Genomic DNA, 21,016 nt, shown 5'->3' on the forward strand with positions numbered 1-21,016 from the left:
CAATATATATAAGTCAAACAGAAAGGAAAATACTTGCTAAGGCTGTCCTGAAAGAGAACAAGCCCTGAAGAAAAATTCACTCTTTCACTACTTGGTGCTTTTATTAATACTTGTTAACTGCCCTCCATTGCCCTAAGCCACTTCCAGGATCTATTGTACTTTATATACATTCAAAGAAGTATTAAATATGCTTCCCAATCTAAAATCTTAGGATTTATTATTATTTGCAAAACAATTAATTTTTAAAAAAATGTATCATAGGCCAGATTCTGCTTGTCTTACTCACACAGGTAGTTCCATTGACTTCTCATAACTAGCATTAGTAAGTCAAGGATTTGTCTCTATAAATTTGCAAAAGTCACATATTCTTTTAAGTGGAAAGATTTTATAAGAACTTTTTTCTTGGGGAACAGAACTCTTCAGGGCATGTGGAATAAGAGAAGAATATGTGCATGGTCACAGCCAGGACATAGGCAGAGTATGACTGTGGAACCTGGCTCAGGCTCAGAGCAAGGGAGGAGTAGATGAGGAACTGTGACTCTGAGTCATAACTGGATCCTTGCTCTGCTCCTGAGGTGATACAGCCTTATTCAAGGCAGAGTATATAGTTACAGATTATACATTGGTTGAACTCTTACAAAAAGCAATGGCAGTTTTGCATGAACAACTACTACAAGACCAGGCCATAGTACATGGAATACTCCAGTTGTAACCTCTGGGCCATTTAGGGATTGTGTCACAGCCAGGACATAGGCAGCCTGACCCAGCAGTCTGAGCCAGATTCCACAGTCATGACACAGAAGTAAGCTAGGGCAGGATATTAGGAGATGAGAAGCAGAAGACAAACTGGAGATCAGCACCACAAGTCAGGAACCAGGATCAGGCTGGGTCAGAATACCAGGAGGTCAGAGGCAGGAAACAAACTGGAGGTCTGGACCCACAACTTGGATGGCAGGAAATAAAGGAGCAGAGGAGCAGAGAGGGGACAGGAGTGGAGCACAGCTGTTTCAACAGCTTCCTGTTCCTACTACTGGCTTAAGTAGGGCCAGTGGACCAATCAGCCACCCTGGGGCTCCAACAATTGGACCTCAGGGGCAGAGCCTGACACTGTGGCTGGTCTTCATGGGTCCCAAGTAGGTCCTTGTCAACAAGCTGGGTTCAAGACCCATAGGTCATGACAGATTGTATGTGTCCTGCTAATTTTATTAAACTTCATGATAGAGGTCTATGTCCTTGGGTATTCCAAAATGCCCAGAGTGCAATTCAGGGAGCTGTATGCAAAGGTGGCTCAAATTTCTCACTTGAACGGCCCTGATTCTGGTGCTAATCTGTCCACTTCTCCCCCCACATTGTGTTACAGTAGTCTCATAGCTGATGAAAACTTAGCTCAGGACTAGCGTAGAATTGTCCTGACCATGCCCCCATTTCCATACTATGCCAGCAGAAGGGAGGGTGTGGTATTATTTACCCCTAGGCTGACTGTATGTCACTTCATGATCACTTTTCCTGTGGAATGAGCCACCATAGACCACTTATAGAGGTCTTGCAGCCAAAATATGCTGGCAGTGCCATTCAAAGCTGTTGCATCTCACCTGAAGTAATGGCCAATGGTCTGAACAAGTTGAGGCCTATGTCAGAAGAGAACATTTGGGGTGTTACTGTTTTGTGCCTATGGGACTACATGTGTGAGTGAGCAGCATTTGGTCCAAAAGGAACCTTTTTTGATTAACTTAATCATAACGCATTTGGTGGCTGTGTATCCCTCCCAAAGGTGTATATACAAGCTTGCTGTTAATGAGACGCTAGTTTTATATCTTTTAAATATGAGAGCCAAGTAATGGTGCTCTCTAGTATAAGTTGCACAAAAATCAGGGATAAGTGCTGCATAAAGGATGGCATAATAGGCCCCCGTGCCTTTAATTAGCACTTGGAAAGAGAAAAGATTTAATTCTATGAAGTATAAGAAAAAACACTTGAAAAAACACTTTCTAGAATGTTAATGTTTAAAAGAGTCTCATGTTATTGTCAGGTTTTTAAAAAGCGGTACATACGATATGAGATTTGAAGTACAAGTGTCAGTTTCAGTGTTGACCCTCATTACTGAATGTACTTTACATTGTTAAGAGAAGAATAATCCTCTTAGTTTAAGGTTTTTTAAAAGATTTATGCTGTTTTGTCAAAAAGCATTTATTTTTCCTTTTTATAAAAAATACACAATGGTCTATGCTACCACATGCTAGTGTTTTCAATCATAGATATCTCTCTAAACAGAATCCTTTGCAATCTTCTTCAAAGAAAGCAGACACCAAAGAATAATGAAAAGAGATAGAAATAAAATGCATGAACTCTGAATTTAAAGAGTTTCAGTTGTTTCTCTAGTATGAGTTTGGAGGACAAGCTGAAATTCCTCTTAATTTATAAATCCTATTTAACAGCATATTTCTTTCAAAAATTAGACTTAAGAGCACAAAGTATGTCCTTTCATTCTCTTTATTCTAAATGTCCTCTCAACATGTTGGCACTAGTTATTTCATTTAGGAATTAAACTCAACAAAATTCATAATAAGGAATTCACAACTGAAGCAACTTGAATCTTCAAAAACAATATAGTTACAATACTTTGATTTCCAGCTTAACAAAGGGATGTATGGTATAAAATAGGTAATGCCTTTTCACCATGACTAATTTGTCCTTAGAAGCTAAATAGGATAATTAGCATTTCTCCATTATTTATGTATATTAAGGACAATCTTTGTACTTCACTGATAAAATGAAGTGTGTTTCTTGAAGATATACTTAAAGTCCTAAATGACTGTTATTGTTACATTTAGAAAGACTTTACAAAATGAGAGACAAAAAGCATAGCAAATTATTGCAGCATTAGAAAATAATAAGAAAGCAAAAAAGAAATTGTAGAAGCAATGGTTCAGAGCTTTTTGTACTTCTGTACAGTGACGATATACCCTAAGCTGTCAGGACCATATTAAATGGGGCATAGTTAAATTGAGTGGCTCTGATAAGGGGCTCCGCTTTGCTATCAAAGTTCTAGATCAGTTGGATTGAATTTCCTGCATATTGCACATTTCCAGACTTTCATTCTCTCTCTTTCCTTTCAGTGACATTACAAGGGCAGCCTTAGATATGCTTATAATTTGTGGTTTTATAATGCAGGGGACATCTACATTTTCAAAGAAGAGATGATACCACAGAAGCCAGGAGCAAAAAGTTTTCCAAAGCATTCATTCTGCCAATGCTTTCTGAGAGAGTTTTTTAAAATGACCTTGTATATCCTTTTAGTACAGACATTATTTGCATGAAAATAAAAATACACATTTGCCTGCACTTGAAAGTGTGTCTGTGATACTATAACCTTAAGCCCTATAACATCAATAGTAAACTAAGAGGTTTTCCAATTCCCCTTATGAAGCTTTTTGAAACTTGCTTTACCCTTCAAATATGACCCAGAGAAATATTTAATTACTTCATATTTCAAATGTTCTCATACGAAATGGTAGCATGTGCTGTATTTTAATAACCCATTTTGTCAGAACAAAAATGATATGCTTAAATTAATGCTGTACACTGTACACATTTGGTACAAACATTCAAATTATTTTGCAAAAAGGGAAAATAATATGGTTAACACAACTATGAAGAGTGAAGAAAGTTTTTATGATACAAAATTAAAGGCGGTTAGAGTTAAAATATCTGTATGTCACCGGTATTGGAAACTTTATAACATCATGGGAGAAGCCCACTTTAAAGGAGAAATCACTCTCAGCTGAGTTCTAAGATTAATTATTAAAAACTTCACAATTAGGGGTATCTTTAGAGTAAGATCTTAGGTCACAATTCTGCAAAGATTTACACATTCTTAGCTTTATTCATTTGATGCACAGCAAGCACTACTCACAATGTGTAAAGGTAAGCAAATACATGCATAAACTTTGCACAATCAGGGCCCAAGAGCTGACAGTGCTTAAAACAATTTTCCTTAGGAATTGTAACGCTTCTGCTTTCTGGATAAATTAAAGTATCAGATCCAGTTAAAACTGTAGAGAAGCACAAAATTCATTTCAAGGGGGATATTTTCAAAGGTACAAAGGGTAGCTAAGGGGCTTAATTCCCATGGAAAGTCAAGTATCCAATTCTCACTTGTGTGTTTGATAGTGACAAACATCCCTAAATGTGATTCAGTATTTTGCCTTTTCCCCCCATTGTTTTACACTTTTTACTTTTTAATGGTTTCGATCATATCAGAAGAATGTTTGACGCAAGTGTGTAATTTTCAGGGGAAAGTAAAAAAGAAAAGAAAATGGTCCCCTTATTTCATTGTGCTGCACTGTGATTATGGCATCATTGTTGCAAATATATTTACAGAAATTGAGTTGCTGGTAAAAGCAGTACAATCTTCATGAATAGTCGTACAATCTGGCCCATAATCAAACTGTCAGATTTGGCATTAATTCATAGTTCTGTAGTTACAAAATTCTTTCTAGTATATATAAACAATTATTGTATTTTTTGCCTGTACTGACAATAAGGAACAAAGCACATCCAGAAATTAATAAAAGGGAAATAATGTTTTTGTGCACTAAAGAACTTACCAGTGTCTCATGCTGCATTTCCATATCAGCTTTTGTTTTGCTGTTTTTCTTGTGGCTTCCTTGAGCGCTGATAGAGTTGCTGGGAAGAGAGGAGCCCTGGGAGCTGCCCTTCGACACACTCCTGTAGGAAACATTATTTGATCCACTTTCTGTCTGCTGAGCTGCTTTCTTATCAACTCTGCAGGTAGAAAGTGATTCCTCTGATAAATTACATTGCCCTTCTTCAAGCACTCTACTTTTCCCATCCCTTTAATGTTTAAAGTAACCTCTCTGTATCTCTCTGTCTCTAGACCTTTGAGTGATAAATGTTTCTAACTAGTCTTGATCAAATCTGTCACTTGCAATTTCAGGTAGTGTATCAATTTAGTCTTTCACATACAATGATTTATTTTATATTTGGAATTGCTGTGGGGCAAACTGGGAATCACTGTACAATGATTGTTGAGTGTCTTTGTGGCTTAAGGTTATGGTAGCTGTAAATGTAATTAATTCTGGCTAGTTACCAAATACACATTTGCTGGTTACAATCACTGAGAATGGGAGAAATAAAAAAACATGTACATAATTTTCCTCTGTTTCAAACCATATGCTTACATGCCTAGTTTCTGGTATAGTTTGAATTCCTATATGTGTTATTCCTTGACTTTAGCAAAGCTTTTGATACGGTCTCCCACAGTATACTTGCCGCCAAGTTAAGGAAGTATGGGCTGGATGAATGGACTGTAAGGTGGATAGAAAGCTGGCTAGATCGTCGGGCTCAACGGGTAGTGATCAATGGCTCCATGTCTAGTTGGCAGCCGGTTTCAAGCAGAGTGCCCCAAGGGTCGGTCCTGGGGCCGGTTTTGTTTAATATCTTTATTAATGATCTGGAGGATGGTGTGGACTGCACTCTCAGCAAGTTTGCAGATGACACTAAACTGGGAGGCGTGGTAGATACGCTGGAGGGTAGGGATCAGATACAGAGGGACCTAGACAAATTGGAGGATTGGGCCAAAAGAAACCTGATGAGGTTCAACAAGGACAAGTGCAGAGTCCTGCACTTAGGATGGAAGAATCCTATGCACTGCTACAGACTAGGGACTGAATGGCTAGGTAGCAGTTCTGCAGAAAAGGACCTAGGGGTCACAGTGGACGAGAAGCTGGATATGAGTCAACAGTGTGCTCTTGTTGCCAAAAAGGCTAATGGCATTTTGGGCTGTATAAGTAGGGGCATTGCCAGCAGATCGAGGGACGTGATCGTTCCCCTTTATGCGACATTGGTGAGGCCTCATCTGGAGTACTGTGTCCAGTTTTGGGCCCCACACTACAAGAAGGATGTGGAAATATTGGAAAGAGTCCAGCGGAGGACAACAAAAATGATTAGGGGTCTGGAGCACATGACTTATGAGGAGAGGCTGAGGGAACTGGGATTGTTTAGTCTCCAGAAGAGAAGAATGAGGGGGGATTTGATAGCTGCTTTCAACTACCTGAGGGGGGGGGGGGGTTCCAAAGAGGATGGAGCTCAGCTGTTCTCAGTGGTGGCAGATGACAGAACAAGGAGCAATGGTCTCAAGTTGCAGTGGGGGAGGTCTAGGCTGTATATTAGGAAACACTATTTCACTAGGAGGGTGGTGAAGCACTGGAATGCTTTACCTAGGGAGGTGGTGGAATCTCCTTCCTTGGAGGTTTTTAAGGCCCGGCTTGACAAAGCCCTGGCTGGGATGATTTAGTTGGGAATTGGTCCTGCTTTGAGCAGGGGGTTGGACTAGATGACCTCCTGAGGTCCCTTCCAACACTGATATTCTATGATGCTATGATTCTATGATTCTAATCTTTGATCAAATTTACCATTCTTTAATTTCAAAGACCATTGGTTTGGTTAACAAACTAACATGAGCCAGATTATCATTTTATTGCTAACATTTTCCCCCAGAGATTAAAATCTTGATATGTACAAAACAAATGCTGCTATTGTAACACTGACAGACCCCAATTGTCGCAGGCGGGATTGAACCTGCAGCCTCTGGAGCTTAGTGCATGAGCTTGTACCGCATGAGCTGAAAGGCTGTAGTCCAAACTAATAATCTCTCTCTCTCTCTATGTGGTCTCAGGGCCACTGCATGGGGGAGAACACCACACCCAGCAGGTGTGTGGGTTACACTATGCATTCCTAGTCTAGAAGAAACATTCTTGCATTCTGTTTAACACCGAGGATGCACATATAGCTGCAGAGAAAAAAAAAACTGCACATCCCAAATTGTTTCATAAAGTAATTACCTGTTTAAAAGTTCTTTCATAAAACTGTCTTTTGCTGAATATGTGATGGTGGAGGAACCACTCTTTTGATAACACCTAATCTGGCCAGGAATGTCTTGTGAAGCTTTTGTATTCTTTTTGCCTTTCAAAACATCATCTAAAATGTCACCATTTTCAGTTTTCTTATTAAATTCATTTTCTGCTTCACAGTGTTGGTCAGTTTTCTTTTTATCTTTTTTTTTCTCTGACTTTGCCTGCTTATTTCCAAAACCTGAACCTTTTGCTTCTTTCTTTTCTACCTTTGTTTTAGGAACATCAGTTTTTCTACCATTCAGGGCTGGGAGTTTACTCTTACGAAAACCAAACCAGCTAGCTATAGAGGGCCCAGTCTTTTGTTTCATCTCGGTGGTGGGAGACTTGTTTTGCCCTTGACCCTTCTGCACATTTTCCTGGATACACAACATGACTTTTTCTTCTATTGTAGGTTGTACAACAGATGAATTCAAAGCACTGGTAACCTCAGAGTTTTCTGGTATCTTTAAAGAGGTTTCTTGTCTTTGTGACTTGCTTGCTTCAAGTTTACGAGGATATTGTATTCCATCCAAGTTTTGAAATGATGAAATTTGTTCTGTTGGAATAGTAGGTGATGACTCCAACTCCAATTCTGCTTGCATGATACTTTTTGTGTTTAGTGGATGCTGTTTAGAATTCTCACTGCTTTTTTCATTGTGGACAAATATATTTGGTGTATCTTTCTGAGAAGGTGATTTGTTTCCCTCACATTTTGAAATGTTGTGAAACAAGTCCACTTTTGGAGATGTTCTGAATGGTAGTCTGCTTGGGCTACCATGCTGACTATTGGAACTACTCATGCTTCCATCAGAACCTTGTCTAGAATAGAATTTTTCTGGAACTTTTGAAGTATCTGAAAGGGTCTCTGATGCCATTGCTAACCCAGGAATGGCCTTGATTTGGAATCCTTCCATGGTAGAGTTCTGCCTTGTTAAAGAATTTCCTCTTTCAGAAGTGTTAGTAATAATCTGAGTCCGTACTTTTCCTAGCCCTTCTGTCACAGGAGTAGCTGGCTTTTCCCCTGTATGAATGCTGAAACTTTGACTACGGGCTTTTGCTCCATTCATTCCCAGAGCCGGTTTTAAGTATGTTTTGTTACTAGAAGAAACAGATCTCTTAACTAATTTGTTTTCTAATCCATCTCTTCTGTCTACCATCATGCTGCAGTTTTCAGGTGAGTGAGGTGATGCTGTATCAATAGTAAGTCCCATGGAAAATTGATCTTTTATTTCAGTATTGGCCTTAGTGACTCTTAATTCCGTACCCATTGTTTCCATGGTGGTTAGACACATGGATTCATCCTGCTTGTACTTACATGAACTCACATTGCTTTTGGAAGCTGCATTTATACTGTCTTTTTCTTGTTTCCCTGGTACAGTAGAACTCTTCCTGAGGAGTTGGGGAGATTTTACAAGTAGTTTCAGTCCTACAGGGAGGCGGGTTTTCAGTCCTTTCTCATGAGAGATCTGGACAGCATTTGTCGTGTCACTGCCATGAAACGATAGTGGTAATGAGGAACGGTTAACATGACACAGAAGAGGCTCACCACTATTTGCTGTTTGACATTGTGGAGATGTGGGCAGACTGTTTGGCATCTTTTGTGGCTGAGGCACTCCACTGCCATCGGATAGTCCTTTTTTGCCTGAATATGTGCTTTGTGAGGAAACCGTTTCCAGTGACACACAAGCTAGAGAGGTGGTCTTAGATGTCCGTAATCCTGGGTTAGAAAGCTCCTGATTGCTACAGAATACTGATTGATTAGAGGGTTTTGGGCAAGCTCTTTTTGTGAAAACTTTGGAAGGCCCTTGAGAGGTTCCAGGGGAGCTGTGGGACTGCTGAAGCATGTTTTGTGTGCTCATTTCTCCATTCTCTTGAAGGTGAACTAATTCAATTTTGGCCATTAGAGGTGTATTTTTTGTTAGCATTTCACGATTAGATTGATTATGAAAAGCTATAGGGTTTGCAGTTCTTTTTAAGGGTGACAATTTAAGAATATTTTTTGCTGTTTCATTGGGAACAGTTGTGCCTGGCTTTATGGATAAAGGTGGAGAATGTTCATAATTTGGTTTTATCAACAGTGAAGTTGACCGGCCCGGAGGAGGGGGGGGTGATGGGGATCGGGTTTCTACAATTGCTAAATCACAATGAATATCTCTGGTTGGGGGCTCTCCGTAGTCACTGGGTTCTATAAGGTGCCGAGGCAATAATGGCGATTCTGGAACTTGACTCTTTGGATTCTTTGTCCAATCACTTCTGCCTGGAATTTTAGAATTTTGAGGAAAATGGGCAGGGTGCTTTGGAATCTCTATGTCTATTTTCAAATCCAGATTATGAGTTGGACTTTGTGCCTTTTTGAATCTTGACAGTTTCATAGGCAGCAAAGCTGGTGATTTTTCTAGGGTTGTTGGGCCAGACGATAAGGCTGCAGCGGACTCCTCACTATCTGTCATCTTAATTTTCTGTGGTGAAAACTTACTTCTGTTGGGTATTTTAGTCAAGTTTTGTTTTTGATTGATACCTGCATGAACAGTGGAGATGGAATTGGCCTTATATGATACATTGTACACTGGCTTCACTAGCTTTTGTTGTACAGTATTTTGCAACAATGCTCTTCCAAAGTGTAAAGATTCACTGCATGTCATGGGGACAATTGTATTTTCATTCCCTACATTATTCTGAAGAGTCCTTTTCTCGATTTCATCTTCAGGTGTTTCTAAAACAGTGTAGTTTCTAGCATTAGTTCCTGTCTGCGAATTAGTTATTCCCTGAGGTATAAATTCAGTGTATTCTGCATTGGGCCCACTTTGTGGTCGGTTGATGGAAATTTCATTTCTAGTCACAGTGACTACTCCAGTTTGATGTGAACTGAATTCAATAGCCTCGCCATCCTCAGCATCAAATATTACAGTAGTGCATTCTTCAGAAGAAGTCTTTTTTATAACCTTTTGTTGTTTAATGAAATTACATGTCTTTGGCCCAATTTCTGACTGAGTGGATACTTGGTTTTCCTCTCCGTCAGTAGATACAAACTGAGAATTCTCCATCCCTGCAAGCATGTCAGAGCTCTTTGTATGCTTGTCAGTAAAGGGAGTTAATAACAACTCCGATGGACTTTTTTCATCACTGCTTTCTATATGTAATTCATCCATGACTTCATTGTCATCAGTATCTGAAAACTGTAAATTAAGGTCCTTCCAACCTAGATTAGCAGCGCTTTGATCTAGCTGTAGTACAGGCAGCTTAACATTTGTGCATGATTTTACCTCTGACTGAAAATCATTGACAAAACTAGTTAGTTTTTCAGGTCTTTCCTTTGAATTAAAATCTGAACCTTTTTCTGGTAAATGTTTCCCATTAGGCTCCCAACCAAATAGACTGTCAGAAATACTGTGGGTTAATTTATTACAATACAGCCTGCAACCTTTGCTTGGTACTTCATGCAGCAACACTAAAGATGAAGATTCATCATCTGCATCATCATGTGAATCTGAATCATAAGTGAAAGTTTTGTTGTGCTCGATGCCAACGCTCCCTATTTCCATTGGCTTACAATGAGTTTGTTCTTCATGGCTGCCACATTTAATTCCAGGGGAATATATTCCTTCATTGGAGTCCATGCAATCTTTGTAACCCCATTTTGATATTACTGAAGATGGTTCAAATAACATTTTTCGTTTCTGTAACTTCTTCAGCCCTTCCAAAATGTGGTTTTCCTTGATACGAGTTGGAGGTAGATCGTCTGTAGGACTAGAGAGGTTGCTCGGGAGTGAAGAACCAATGCTTATTCTTTTATCCCAGCTTATAGATGACTGTTAAAAAAATAAGAATATGCTGGTAAGGAAAAAAAGTAACACCTTTTATTTAATTGGTTATAAATTGCATTTGGTATTAAGTCTCATCTAGACAAACTGCTATCTTTGGAATTGATGCCAATAGTCTTTCTTAACACAGTATTTCATAGTAGTGTGAAATGGGGAGGGTGATTGGTGTGTGTGAGAGAGAGAATGTGGACGAGAGGGGTAAGACAGAAAGAGAGCAGAAGAAATTTGAGTGTGAAAGAGAAAGGTAATGTCTGAATGAGAGAGAGATTGGGAAAGCAGAGGGAGAGAATGAGGATAGTTGGCTTGAATTTAGGGGAAAGAGGAAATGGGAATCAATGAGGTGAGTGAATAAAAAGTGAGAACAGAGGATAGTGAAGGGGCTGCACTCATGCATGCAAACTTATGGTCAGGCGATCTACCATTTCACATATGAGGAAAAAAAATAAGGGAAGACTACACAGCATATATAGTAAATACTGCATATTTACATGAACTCCAGACCACTATGACATGCTGGGACCTGGGAGGAAGCCTCACAAACCTTACTTCTACTTCTGTGAGGTAATGGGGCCCTATAAGTACCTAAGATAGGGGTTTGTTACCATTGTTATTATTAGTTAGTGAAGAAGTGGGGTTGTTTGGCAAGTGGGGTTTGTATCCTGCAGTTAAGAACAGGATTAGCAGCTGCTCTTGCCTGGATGTGACTCAGGCAGCTTAGAGACCAACCAAGCAGCCCAGAAGACAGCTAGGAAAGGTGATTCTTCTGCACTATGGACCATTTATGGGGCTTTTCTTATAACTGATGCTTGGACTTGAGATAGGAGAAGTCTGTAGTAGGTCTTATGTTTATTGTTTGGTTTGATATGCTAACAACCAAAAATAAGTATAGCAACCCAGAAAGAGGAAGAGATTTTATTTTTATTAACCAGAGAGTTTGGTGTCTATTACTGAAAGAAACCCCTGAGCTCCCATAAAGTCCCCAATAGTTTTCTACATGGAAAGCTCCTCTCTTTTTGCCTGTTTCAACTTACCTTTTTGAAAAGGTAGGAAGCACAATACAACAGAAAACGCTTGAGTATGACCAGCAAACAAAAATGCAAATTGAGCAAAATGTGATTTGAAAAGAAGAGCTAGAGATGGGCATAGCTAGAAAAGAAAAGGCAATTTTCTAACAGTGAGATAGAGTGTGACTGTGGTACTTTACTAAATTATAGCAAATGTATCTTTACCTTAAATATTACAGAAATTTCCAACCCTTCTGACTGCATAGACTGGGCTCCCTTCAGGATATGGTCAAAGCCACATTTCTAAAACAACATTGGAAAAATTTCTGTGGCTGGAGTGGGGCCTTTTAAATTTCCGCCGGAGCCCCAGGGCTCCCAGCCAATGCCACTGCTACCCTGGGGCCCTGGCAGCGATTTAAAGGGCCTGGGGCTCCTGGCTGCCACTGCCATCACCGTACCTGCGACTGGAGCCCCGGGCCCTTTAAATCAACACCGAAGTCCCGGGCAGCGGAGGCGGGGCAGCGCTGAAGGGCTGGCTGGGGGATTTTGGCCCCAGCCCTGCCCCTTCCACCTGAGGCCCCGCCCCTCAGGGGGCCCAGAGGCCCCCCCCACACCTGGCCCAGGACCCCGTCCACCCTGCATATCAGTAAGTCATTTAAGTTACTTTCACCCCTGGCCCTTGGTCAGGAGCTGCCACTCTCTGGCCACCCAGCTGTGAAGGCAGCAGCACAGAAGTAAGGGTGGCATGGTATGGTACTTACTTCTGCACTGCTGCTGGCTGGGCACCTGGCCAACGGCCACACCTCTCCGGGAGAGCTCTAAAGGCAGCGCAGAAGTAAGGGTGGCAATACTGTGACCCCCCCTAAAATAACCTTGTGACCCCCCCACCCCCGCGCAACTCTCTTTTGGGTCAGGACCCCCAATTTGAGAAATGCTGGTCTCCCCCCATGAAATCTGTATAATATAGGGTAAAAGCACACAAAAGACCAGATTTCATGGGGGGAGAGACTAGATTTCATTGTCCGTGCTGCGTTTTTCATGGCTGTGAATTTGCTAGTTATATCTGAACCTAAGAGCTGAAAGTTTCCATTTCCCAAATCCTTCACCCCTTTACCTCCCTAGTCTAGCCCCTCTCAAAAAGCCTACTTTGAAGTTAGCATGCTTAGAAAAGGAAATTAAATGAAACATTCTTTCTGACAAGAAACCTGGAGAAATTCCAAAACTGCCAAGAAGTTGCTGTTCAGAGAAGCTACCATTCAATATGCTCAGTTAATGCAGAGACAGGGAGAATAGAAAATGATTAAAAACAATATGAGCTCAACTTGCTTAACCCTTTGGCACTGGTGATGGTGATGCTCCCAGAGTTGTGTGCTAATTCACCATGCATTAGCACTTTGCATTGAGGTAACTCAACAATTAGGGTCAAGGGGCTAAGCTTCCCAATATGATTCAAGCTGAAATCTCTCCAACTCTTCTATTTAAGGCCATTAGATCACGAGACCTCCTTTCTGATCTATTTTTTTCCTATGCATTGTGGAAGCAAATACTATCAGTTCATATGGTTCCTGCCTCCTAAACCATAACAACATTTTTTTTTAAACCTGCTAAATATACCAAATTCTACCCTTGATTAAATGCAGGAACCCAAATGAAGCCAGTGTGGCACAGCTTGGCCTCGTGTGTAAATGCATAGACTGTTTTTGCATGTTGTACTCTGTAGGCCAGGGGTGGGCAAACTATGGGAGCGGCTCGGTGCGGCGCGGTGCGGGGCCAGGGCAGGCAGGCAGGGAGCCTGCCCTGGCACCAGTGCGCGCCACTGCCACCCCGGAGCCGCTCCAGGTAAGCGGCGCTGGGCCGGAGCCCGCTCCAGGTAAGCGGCGCTGGGCCGGAGCCCGCTCCAGGTAAGCGGCGCTGGGCCGGAGCCCACACCCCTCCTGCATCCTGCACCCCAAATCCCTGCCCTGAGCCCCCTGCCTGCACCCCAATACCCTGCCGCACCCCGCACCCCTCCTGCACCCTAACTCCCTGCCCTGAGCCCCCTGCAGCACTCCGCACCTCTCCTGCACCCCAACTCTCTGCCCTGAGCCCCCTCCTGCACGCCACACCCCTCCTGCACCCCAACCCCCTTCCCTGAGCCCCCTCATACACTCTGGCCCCCTCCTCTGCCCCAACCCCTTGCCCTGAGCCCCTTTCTGCAAACCGCACCCCCTCCCACACCCCAACCCCCTGCCCCGGCCCTGCATGACATTTCCCCACCCAGATGTGGCCCTCAGACCAAAAAGTTTGCCCACCCGTGCTGTAGGCCCTTGTGCCAGATAGCTTAAAGAGTTAAGGAGGCCTGAAGTTTGTTCGGACAGATCCTCTCACATCCTCACATTTGCCCCCACCAAACTCTAACAAGTTTGATAATCATTTAAAGGGATGGGGGGAGAAGAAGAAGAAAGGCAAATAGTTCAGAAATTTCCGACCGCTCCATTCCGCTGGGTAGGAAAGATAGAAAATGTGGCAAAAGACCAGCTTGGCTTAACCACGAGATCTTGCATGATCTAAAAAATAAAAAGGAGTCATATAAAAAATGGAAACTAGGACAAATTACTGTACAAAGGATGAATATAGGCAAACAACACAGGAATGCAGGGGTAAGATTAGAAAGGCAAAGGCACAAAATGAGCTCAAACTAGCTACGGGAATAAAGGGAAACAAGAAGACTTTTTATCAATACATTAGAAGCAAGAGGAAAACCAAGGACAAGGTAGGCCCACTGCTCAGTGAGGAGGGAGAAACAGTAACAGGAAACTTGGAAATGGCAGAGATGCTCAATGACTTCTTTGTTTCGGTCTTCACCGAGAAGTCTGAAGGAATGCCTAACATAGTGAATGCTAATGGGAAGGGGTTAGGTTTGGAAGATAAAATAAAAAAAGAACAAGTTAAAAATCACTTAGAAAAGTTAGATGCCTGCAAGTCACCAGGGCCTGACGAAATGCATCCTAGAATACTCAAGGAGCTAATAGAGGAGGTATCTGAGCCTCTAGCTATTATCTTTGGAAAATCATGGGAGACAGGAGAGATTCCAGAAGACTGGAAAAGGGCAAATATAGTGCCCATCTATAAAAAGGGAAATAAAAACAACCCAGGAAACTACAGACCAGTTAGTTTAACTTCTGTGCCAGGGAAGATAATGGAGCAAGTGGTTAAGGAAATCATCTGCAAACACTTGGAAGGTGGTAAGGTGATAGGGAATAGCCAGCATGGATTTGTAAAGAACAAATCATGTCAAACCAATCTGATAGCTTTCTTTGATAGGATAACGAGTCTTATGGATAAGGAAGAAGCGGTGGATGTGGTATACCTAGACTTTAGTAAGGCATTTGATACGGTCTCGCATGATATTCTTATCAATAAACTAGGCAAATACAACTTAGATGGGGCTACTATAAGGTGGGTGCATCACTGGCTGGATAACCGTACTCAGAGAGTAGTTATTAATGGTTCCCAATCCTGCTGGAAAGGTATAACAAGTGGGGTTCCGCAGAGGTCTGTTTTGGGACCGGCTCTGTTCAATATCTTCATCAACAACTTAGATATTGGCATAGAAAGTACGCTTATTAAGTTTGCGGATGATACCAAACTGGGTGGGATTACAACTGTTTTGGAGGATAGGGTCATAATTCAAAATGATCTGGACAAATTGGAGAAATGGTCTGAGGTAAACAGGATGAAGTTTAATAAAGACAAATGCAAAGTGCTCCACTTAGGAAGGAACAATCAGTTTCAAACATACAGAATGGGAAGAGACTGTCTAGGAAGGAGTACGGCAGAAAGGGATCTAGGGGTTACAGTGGACCACAAGCTAAATATGAGTCAACAGTGTGATGCTGTTGCAAAAAAAGCAAACGTGATTCTGGGATGCATTAACAGGTGTGTTGTGAGCAAGACACGAGAAGTCATTCCTACTCTGCGCTGGTTAGGCCTCAACTGGAATATTGTGTCCAGTTCTGGGCACCGCATTTCAAGAAAGATGTGGAGAAATTGGAGAGGGTACAGAGAAGAGCAACAAGAATGATTAAAGGTCTAGAGAACATGACCTATGAAGGAAGGCTGAAAGAATTGGGTTTGCTTAGCTTGGAAAAGAGAAGACCGAGAGGGGACATGATAGCAGTTTTCAGGTATCTAAAAGGGTGTCATAAGGAGGAGGGAGAAAACTTGTTCAACTTAGCCTCTAAGGATAGAACAAGAAGCAATGGGCTTAAACTGCAGCAAGGGAGGTTTAGGTTGGACATTAGGAAAAAGTTCCTAACTGTCAGGGTGGTTAAACACTGGAATAAACTGCCTAGGGAGGTTGTGGAATCTCCATCTCTGGAGATATTTAAGAGTAGGTTAGATAAATGTCTATCAGGGATGGTCTAGACAGTATTTGGTCCTGCCATGAGGGCAGGGGACTGGACTCGATGACCTCTCGAGGTCTCTTCCAGCCCTTGAATCTATGAATCTTGTTTCAGATTAATTGGGTTAATAAATGAAACAAATCAATTTGCTTTACCCTTTTACTGCACGTCTTTCCATCATTCCAAGTGTAGGAGGAGCCACTGGAATATTCACTGCAAGCACTTGATAGAGAGAGTTCACTGCTACTGCAACTGCTCCGGGGATATAGGCGACTGGGCCCTGTCGTATTTAATTGACTCTGGCATTTCAAGGCAGGTATACTGGATTTCACATTCTGCTGGCATTCCTAAAACACAAGAAGAAATGCAACAATCTTATGGGTAAAAACAGATCATTTTCTCTTCTACCTGCTTGATTTAGTTAATAGGGCAAAATGCAAGTGTGCCATTTATACTTGCATTGTATTCCTTTAGGATCTGGTAAAAATTAATGAATAGATGTAAAATAAAAAGAAACAATTTAACGTTTAGCTTTATTAGAACAGAAAAAAATCTCAATCCCTCCAATTCTTTTTATTTATTTACTGTGGCTTCAGTATTCTGCTGGTCTTTCTGCAAGAGTATTTTGAGTCTGTTTAAATTCTGCTGTAGATATTAGCAGCATGCTCCAGTAAGATATCACAAACTAAGTTATAAGAGTACAAGTACATCTTGACAACTGCATTATAGCCCCACAATGTAACAGATGAGGCTCTACCAACTGGACAAGGTAAATTAATTTAGTGTCCCAAACAGAATGTCCACCGAGAATGGAATCTCTCCATTACAGTCTAATTCTGGTTTCCTATCTAGTCCAAAGCTTTGTCTAAGAAACTCTCTGATGTAGACAATCCATCTTTGTGTCACTCTCAGACAGCTGAAGCCTCTTGCTTATGCAATTTATTGACACTTTATGGCTGCCTTTAGTACTTGGGTAGTTATCGCCCCTCTCCAAATGCAATTTCAGCTGACTGTGACTAAATGCCAGCTTTGAGGAAGAGAGTAATGAAGAGCAGATAGCACGTTAGGTAAAATATTAAACCTTTGTAGGAGTATCTAGGATGTGATTAATTTGTATTCAAACTAGTACTCTTGTGCCTAACAATGCTAGACTTTCTTTAACATTAAGTGCCTGCACTGTTATGTTGTTATGATGAGATCCTCTAATGCCATATAGAATCAGAAACTTTTTTAATTACCAGGAATACCAAAGAGCAACACTACTACATTTTTTCTGAAAGTTGGCTTAGAATTTCATTAAAACTATAAAATAACCTCACAACCAAGCCTTAAGCAATATTTATTGATTTCCATTCTTGTTTATAGCCTGATGTAGTTTTGCTTAGAAGAGTGTTTTCACATTTATATCCCAATAGGATACAAACAAATCTAAGGTTATATAATACATGAGCAGCTGGCAAAACTGTCAAATAGATTCAATGGATGTATAAAATGTCTCATGGAAATCTTTGGAAAATATTCAATTTAGAGACCGTTCTCCATATACTCTCTTCCATGCTGGGTTGCTTTTTGTGTGTGTGATTTCCCCCCATTTATTACTACAAAGGCCGTTTGGCTGAGAACACGATTTTTATTGCTGAGGAGTTCGTCAGCTACTGCTGCTCATTCTTCAAGTGACATCATAATGCTCTGTCTGTGACAAACCTAACTACATGGCAAATCATCGCTCCCTGTTATGGACAAAACCCCTGGATGGGAAAAATCAGTCAGCAGTAGCAGCAGCGAGTTTCACCTCAGGGAGTTATCGACACATGTTCTAAGCAGTGAAAGGGGTGCAGAAGGACTAGCCTTCAAACTCTCCATAGTGCCAGGTAATACACAGAGCACAGGCTTCTGCATTTCTGCAATAGAGTCCTTTGGCTTTGTTGATACATCTCTCTCTCTTCACCATTGGCCTCATTCACTCCCTCTGCTGTCACTAGTTCCCCCTGCTATGCCTGCATGCTCCCCTGCAGGTAGAAGGCATGGAGGCCAACAGTAGCATTGATTTCTGCTTATTATGGCATTTCAGCTGTGGTGCTAGATAAACATACAATGTTCGGTGACTGCACTCTGAGTTCCACCCCATATAACAGGCCAGACATGTCCAGAGTGCCTAGTGCCTGCATGGAAGGGCTGCTGTAGATTCTGGGGAAGGGAAGCACATAGCATGCTGCAGAACCCTCACTCCCCTCCCCCCACCTTCTGCTGCTTTGGGAGCCTTCCCATCCCATCCTCTTTTCCCCTTTGTGCCTTAAGGAGGAGAGGGACATCAGGTCCTATGATTTCAGAATAAGAAGCAGATGGACATCTAAGCAAAAAATATTTTCATGTAAATACCCTTAATATTTACAGCAAGTAAGAAAACATGGAAAATATAGTGTACATCACTAGAATTCTTTCTAAATAGAATGTTCTCCAAACTTTCTAAATTTTAAAAGGAGGTTGGGTTTTCCTTCTATGAGCTGTCTAATTTTTTAAAAAATTCTGTTTAAAAAACCTTTAAAGATTATATTTATGATGCATTAATTACATATAGTTAACTTGCACATTGGTTAATTAATTTGAATTGCATAATCTGACTTTTTCCCCCTAATCATGACTTCTAAACCATCACCTTTAATGAAATTAGAGTACAAAAGCTCTCTGTATGAGTATAATTTAAACATGTAATTGTTGTTAGAAAGGAAAGACAACTGAATGAATCAAACAATTGCAGAGAGAAAACTGCATACTTAGAAAAATCTAACCTGAAGGCTAAATTACAGATTGTATTAACATCTTTGTGAACCTTTGAAACAATGGCTTTCCACTAAAATATGTATTATTATAAAGGAGATTACATTTCTGATGACACTTTTATACTTTAAGATGAAAGGCACAGAAAGGCTCAGTTTTCTGTTCTCATCCGCTTTATTTCTCTCTCTTTATGTGACTTTTGTTTTTAAAGCTACTTTTCTCTCCGTCAATGAAACATGAAAGCCCTACTGGTTAAAGTTTTGCCAAATAAGCACAAAGCTAACCCCAGATTTAAAAAAAAAAACTGCAGAGACCATGAATTTTTAAAAGTTCATACATAATATATCATAAAAGTAGGATGAATAATATGGCGCATGGGCTTTAATAAAAAGCTCCTTGACCATTTCTCAGAGATTTTGAGATGTAATCAATACCCAAAAAGGTATCTTGGGGACATTGTCAAGATTTATGCTTTTTTTGCACAGAGTGACACTTTCTGTGTACTATATCAACCTGAGACATGATATTGAATTTCAGAGAACAGAAGAAAGGAAAGTATTGTTATCTGTCTCAACAATGGCTCACCCATGACATCGCACTTCACAGACAGAAATGAGTGCTCCAAATGAGGCACTCAAAGACAGCACAAAGACTCACATGAATCTGAACACCAGTAGTTCGTGATTGTATCAAACTTCTGTTCCTTTCTACATCTGAAAGCAAATCCCCAGACGAGAGATCTAAGATGCGTGAATGCAGTTTCTGGCAGAAGAGAATGACCAAAGCATAAACATTTGACAAATATGCAACAGATCAGCATTTTAAAAATTCCAAACCGTGCAGTTAAATTTCAAAGGAGAATAAAACCCTGTGGTAAAAGAGCACTTGTCCTAATTTGAAAGTTTTCCGTTTTACTGCTTACTGAGTGCAGGACTTGACGCACCAAGATTTTTCATCCAAAAAACCCTGAACTTTTTCTCCCTGAGACTGTTTCACAACTTATCATGATTTCACATGCAACAATGACAAAGTAATAGGACCACAATCATATTTATCCATAGAGTCTGGCAAGTTTGAATTAAAAAAGTATAAAAATGAATGATGAAATTAACATTTATAAAGCAATCAACACATTAACCTTGTTTTATTTATCAGTTGCTACAGCCTGAGTGAATGATTATAAAAGTGACCCTATTTCTAAACGGCATTGATCTTGTGAAGCCCTGCCTTGCACACATTTTAACTCAAAGTCATTAACGTCATCTGTTAGGAACAATTAATATGAATAGAAAATAATTGCATCAGGGAGCAAGGGACTCAGAGGATTTTGTGCATTAATATTCACCTGCTGTTCAATTACATACGCAGTCCTTTATTTCAGTTTTGCTTGGAAGGCCTGCTAACCTGGTGCCATTTCCCCCATATTAATCTGTACACTAATTACCAAGGCTTTCTGTATAGAATAAGTCTGACCTGTTTTAATTGCAAATGTATGATTTATTTGAATGTTGTTTCTTGACCAATGACTTCAAAAGAAAAAACAGCAATATCTGCTGTCCAGCTGGTCATGTGAGCCAAGCTTTTTGATTATAGATACTTGGGATCTGATCCATAGTCCACTGAAATATATGAAAAGGTTCCTATTGACTTCAATGAGCTTTGGGTCAGGCCCTCTGGTAAGATCCTGCCCACCCTCCCTGCAACCACGGAAGAATCAAGACATTGGAACTGCTAAGTTCATGTCGTGCATGGCTGTGGGTGTTGGAAAGGGGTGAAGGAGAGGCTGCAGAAAACCTGCCAAAGAAACTTGGTACCCTAGGTTACGCTGTGTAGGACACACCCTATGGGAATGTGGAGATGGTGCAGTGGGGCAAGGCAGTGGACCCAGAAACTGTTTATCCGTGGGTTCACAAATATTAGTATGAGGGGGAAGCAATAGCTTGCAACCGCTAATCCTACCTATCTCCAGGTGGAGCAGTGGCAGAGCAGCTCTACACAGGCTTCTGCAAGCTGGGACTGAGGCTTCAGCCCAGCACCACATGCAGCGCTCAGCCTGCTTATCAGGCACTCACCTCTGCAATTTCTTCCTCTGGAGAACGAATCATCCAGAAATA

General features: G+C 41.0%; 1 protein-coding gene across 1 annotated transcript in view; it reads right to left on the bottom strand.

Annotated features, from left to right (window-relative positions):
• Nucleotides 1-21,016, bottom strand: part of NCKAP5 (NCK associated protein 5) — a 471,806-nt gene that overhangs the window by 70,607 nt on the left and 380,183 nt on the right. The window contains 4 exon segments of the mRNA XM_065413737.1: nt 4,608-4,785; nt 6,864-10,723; nt 16,280-16,471; nt 19,560-19,664. Coding sequence (XP_065269809.1) covers nt 4,608-4,785; nt 6,864-10,723; nt 16,280-16,471; nt 19,560-19,664 — 4,335 coding nt within the window.

The sequence above is a fragment of the Emys orbicularis genome, chromosome 11 (assembly GCF_028017835.1).
Source record: "Emys orbicularis isolate rEmyOrb1 chromosome 11, rEmyOrb1.hap1, whole genome shotgun sequence".
NCBI lineage: Eukaryota > Metazoa > Chordata > Testudines > Emydidae > Emys > Emys orbicularis.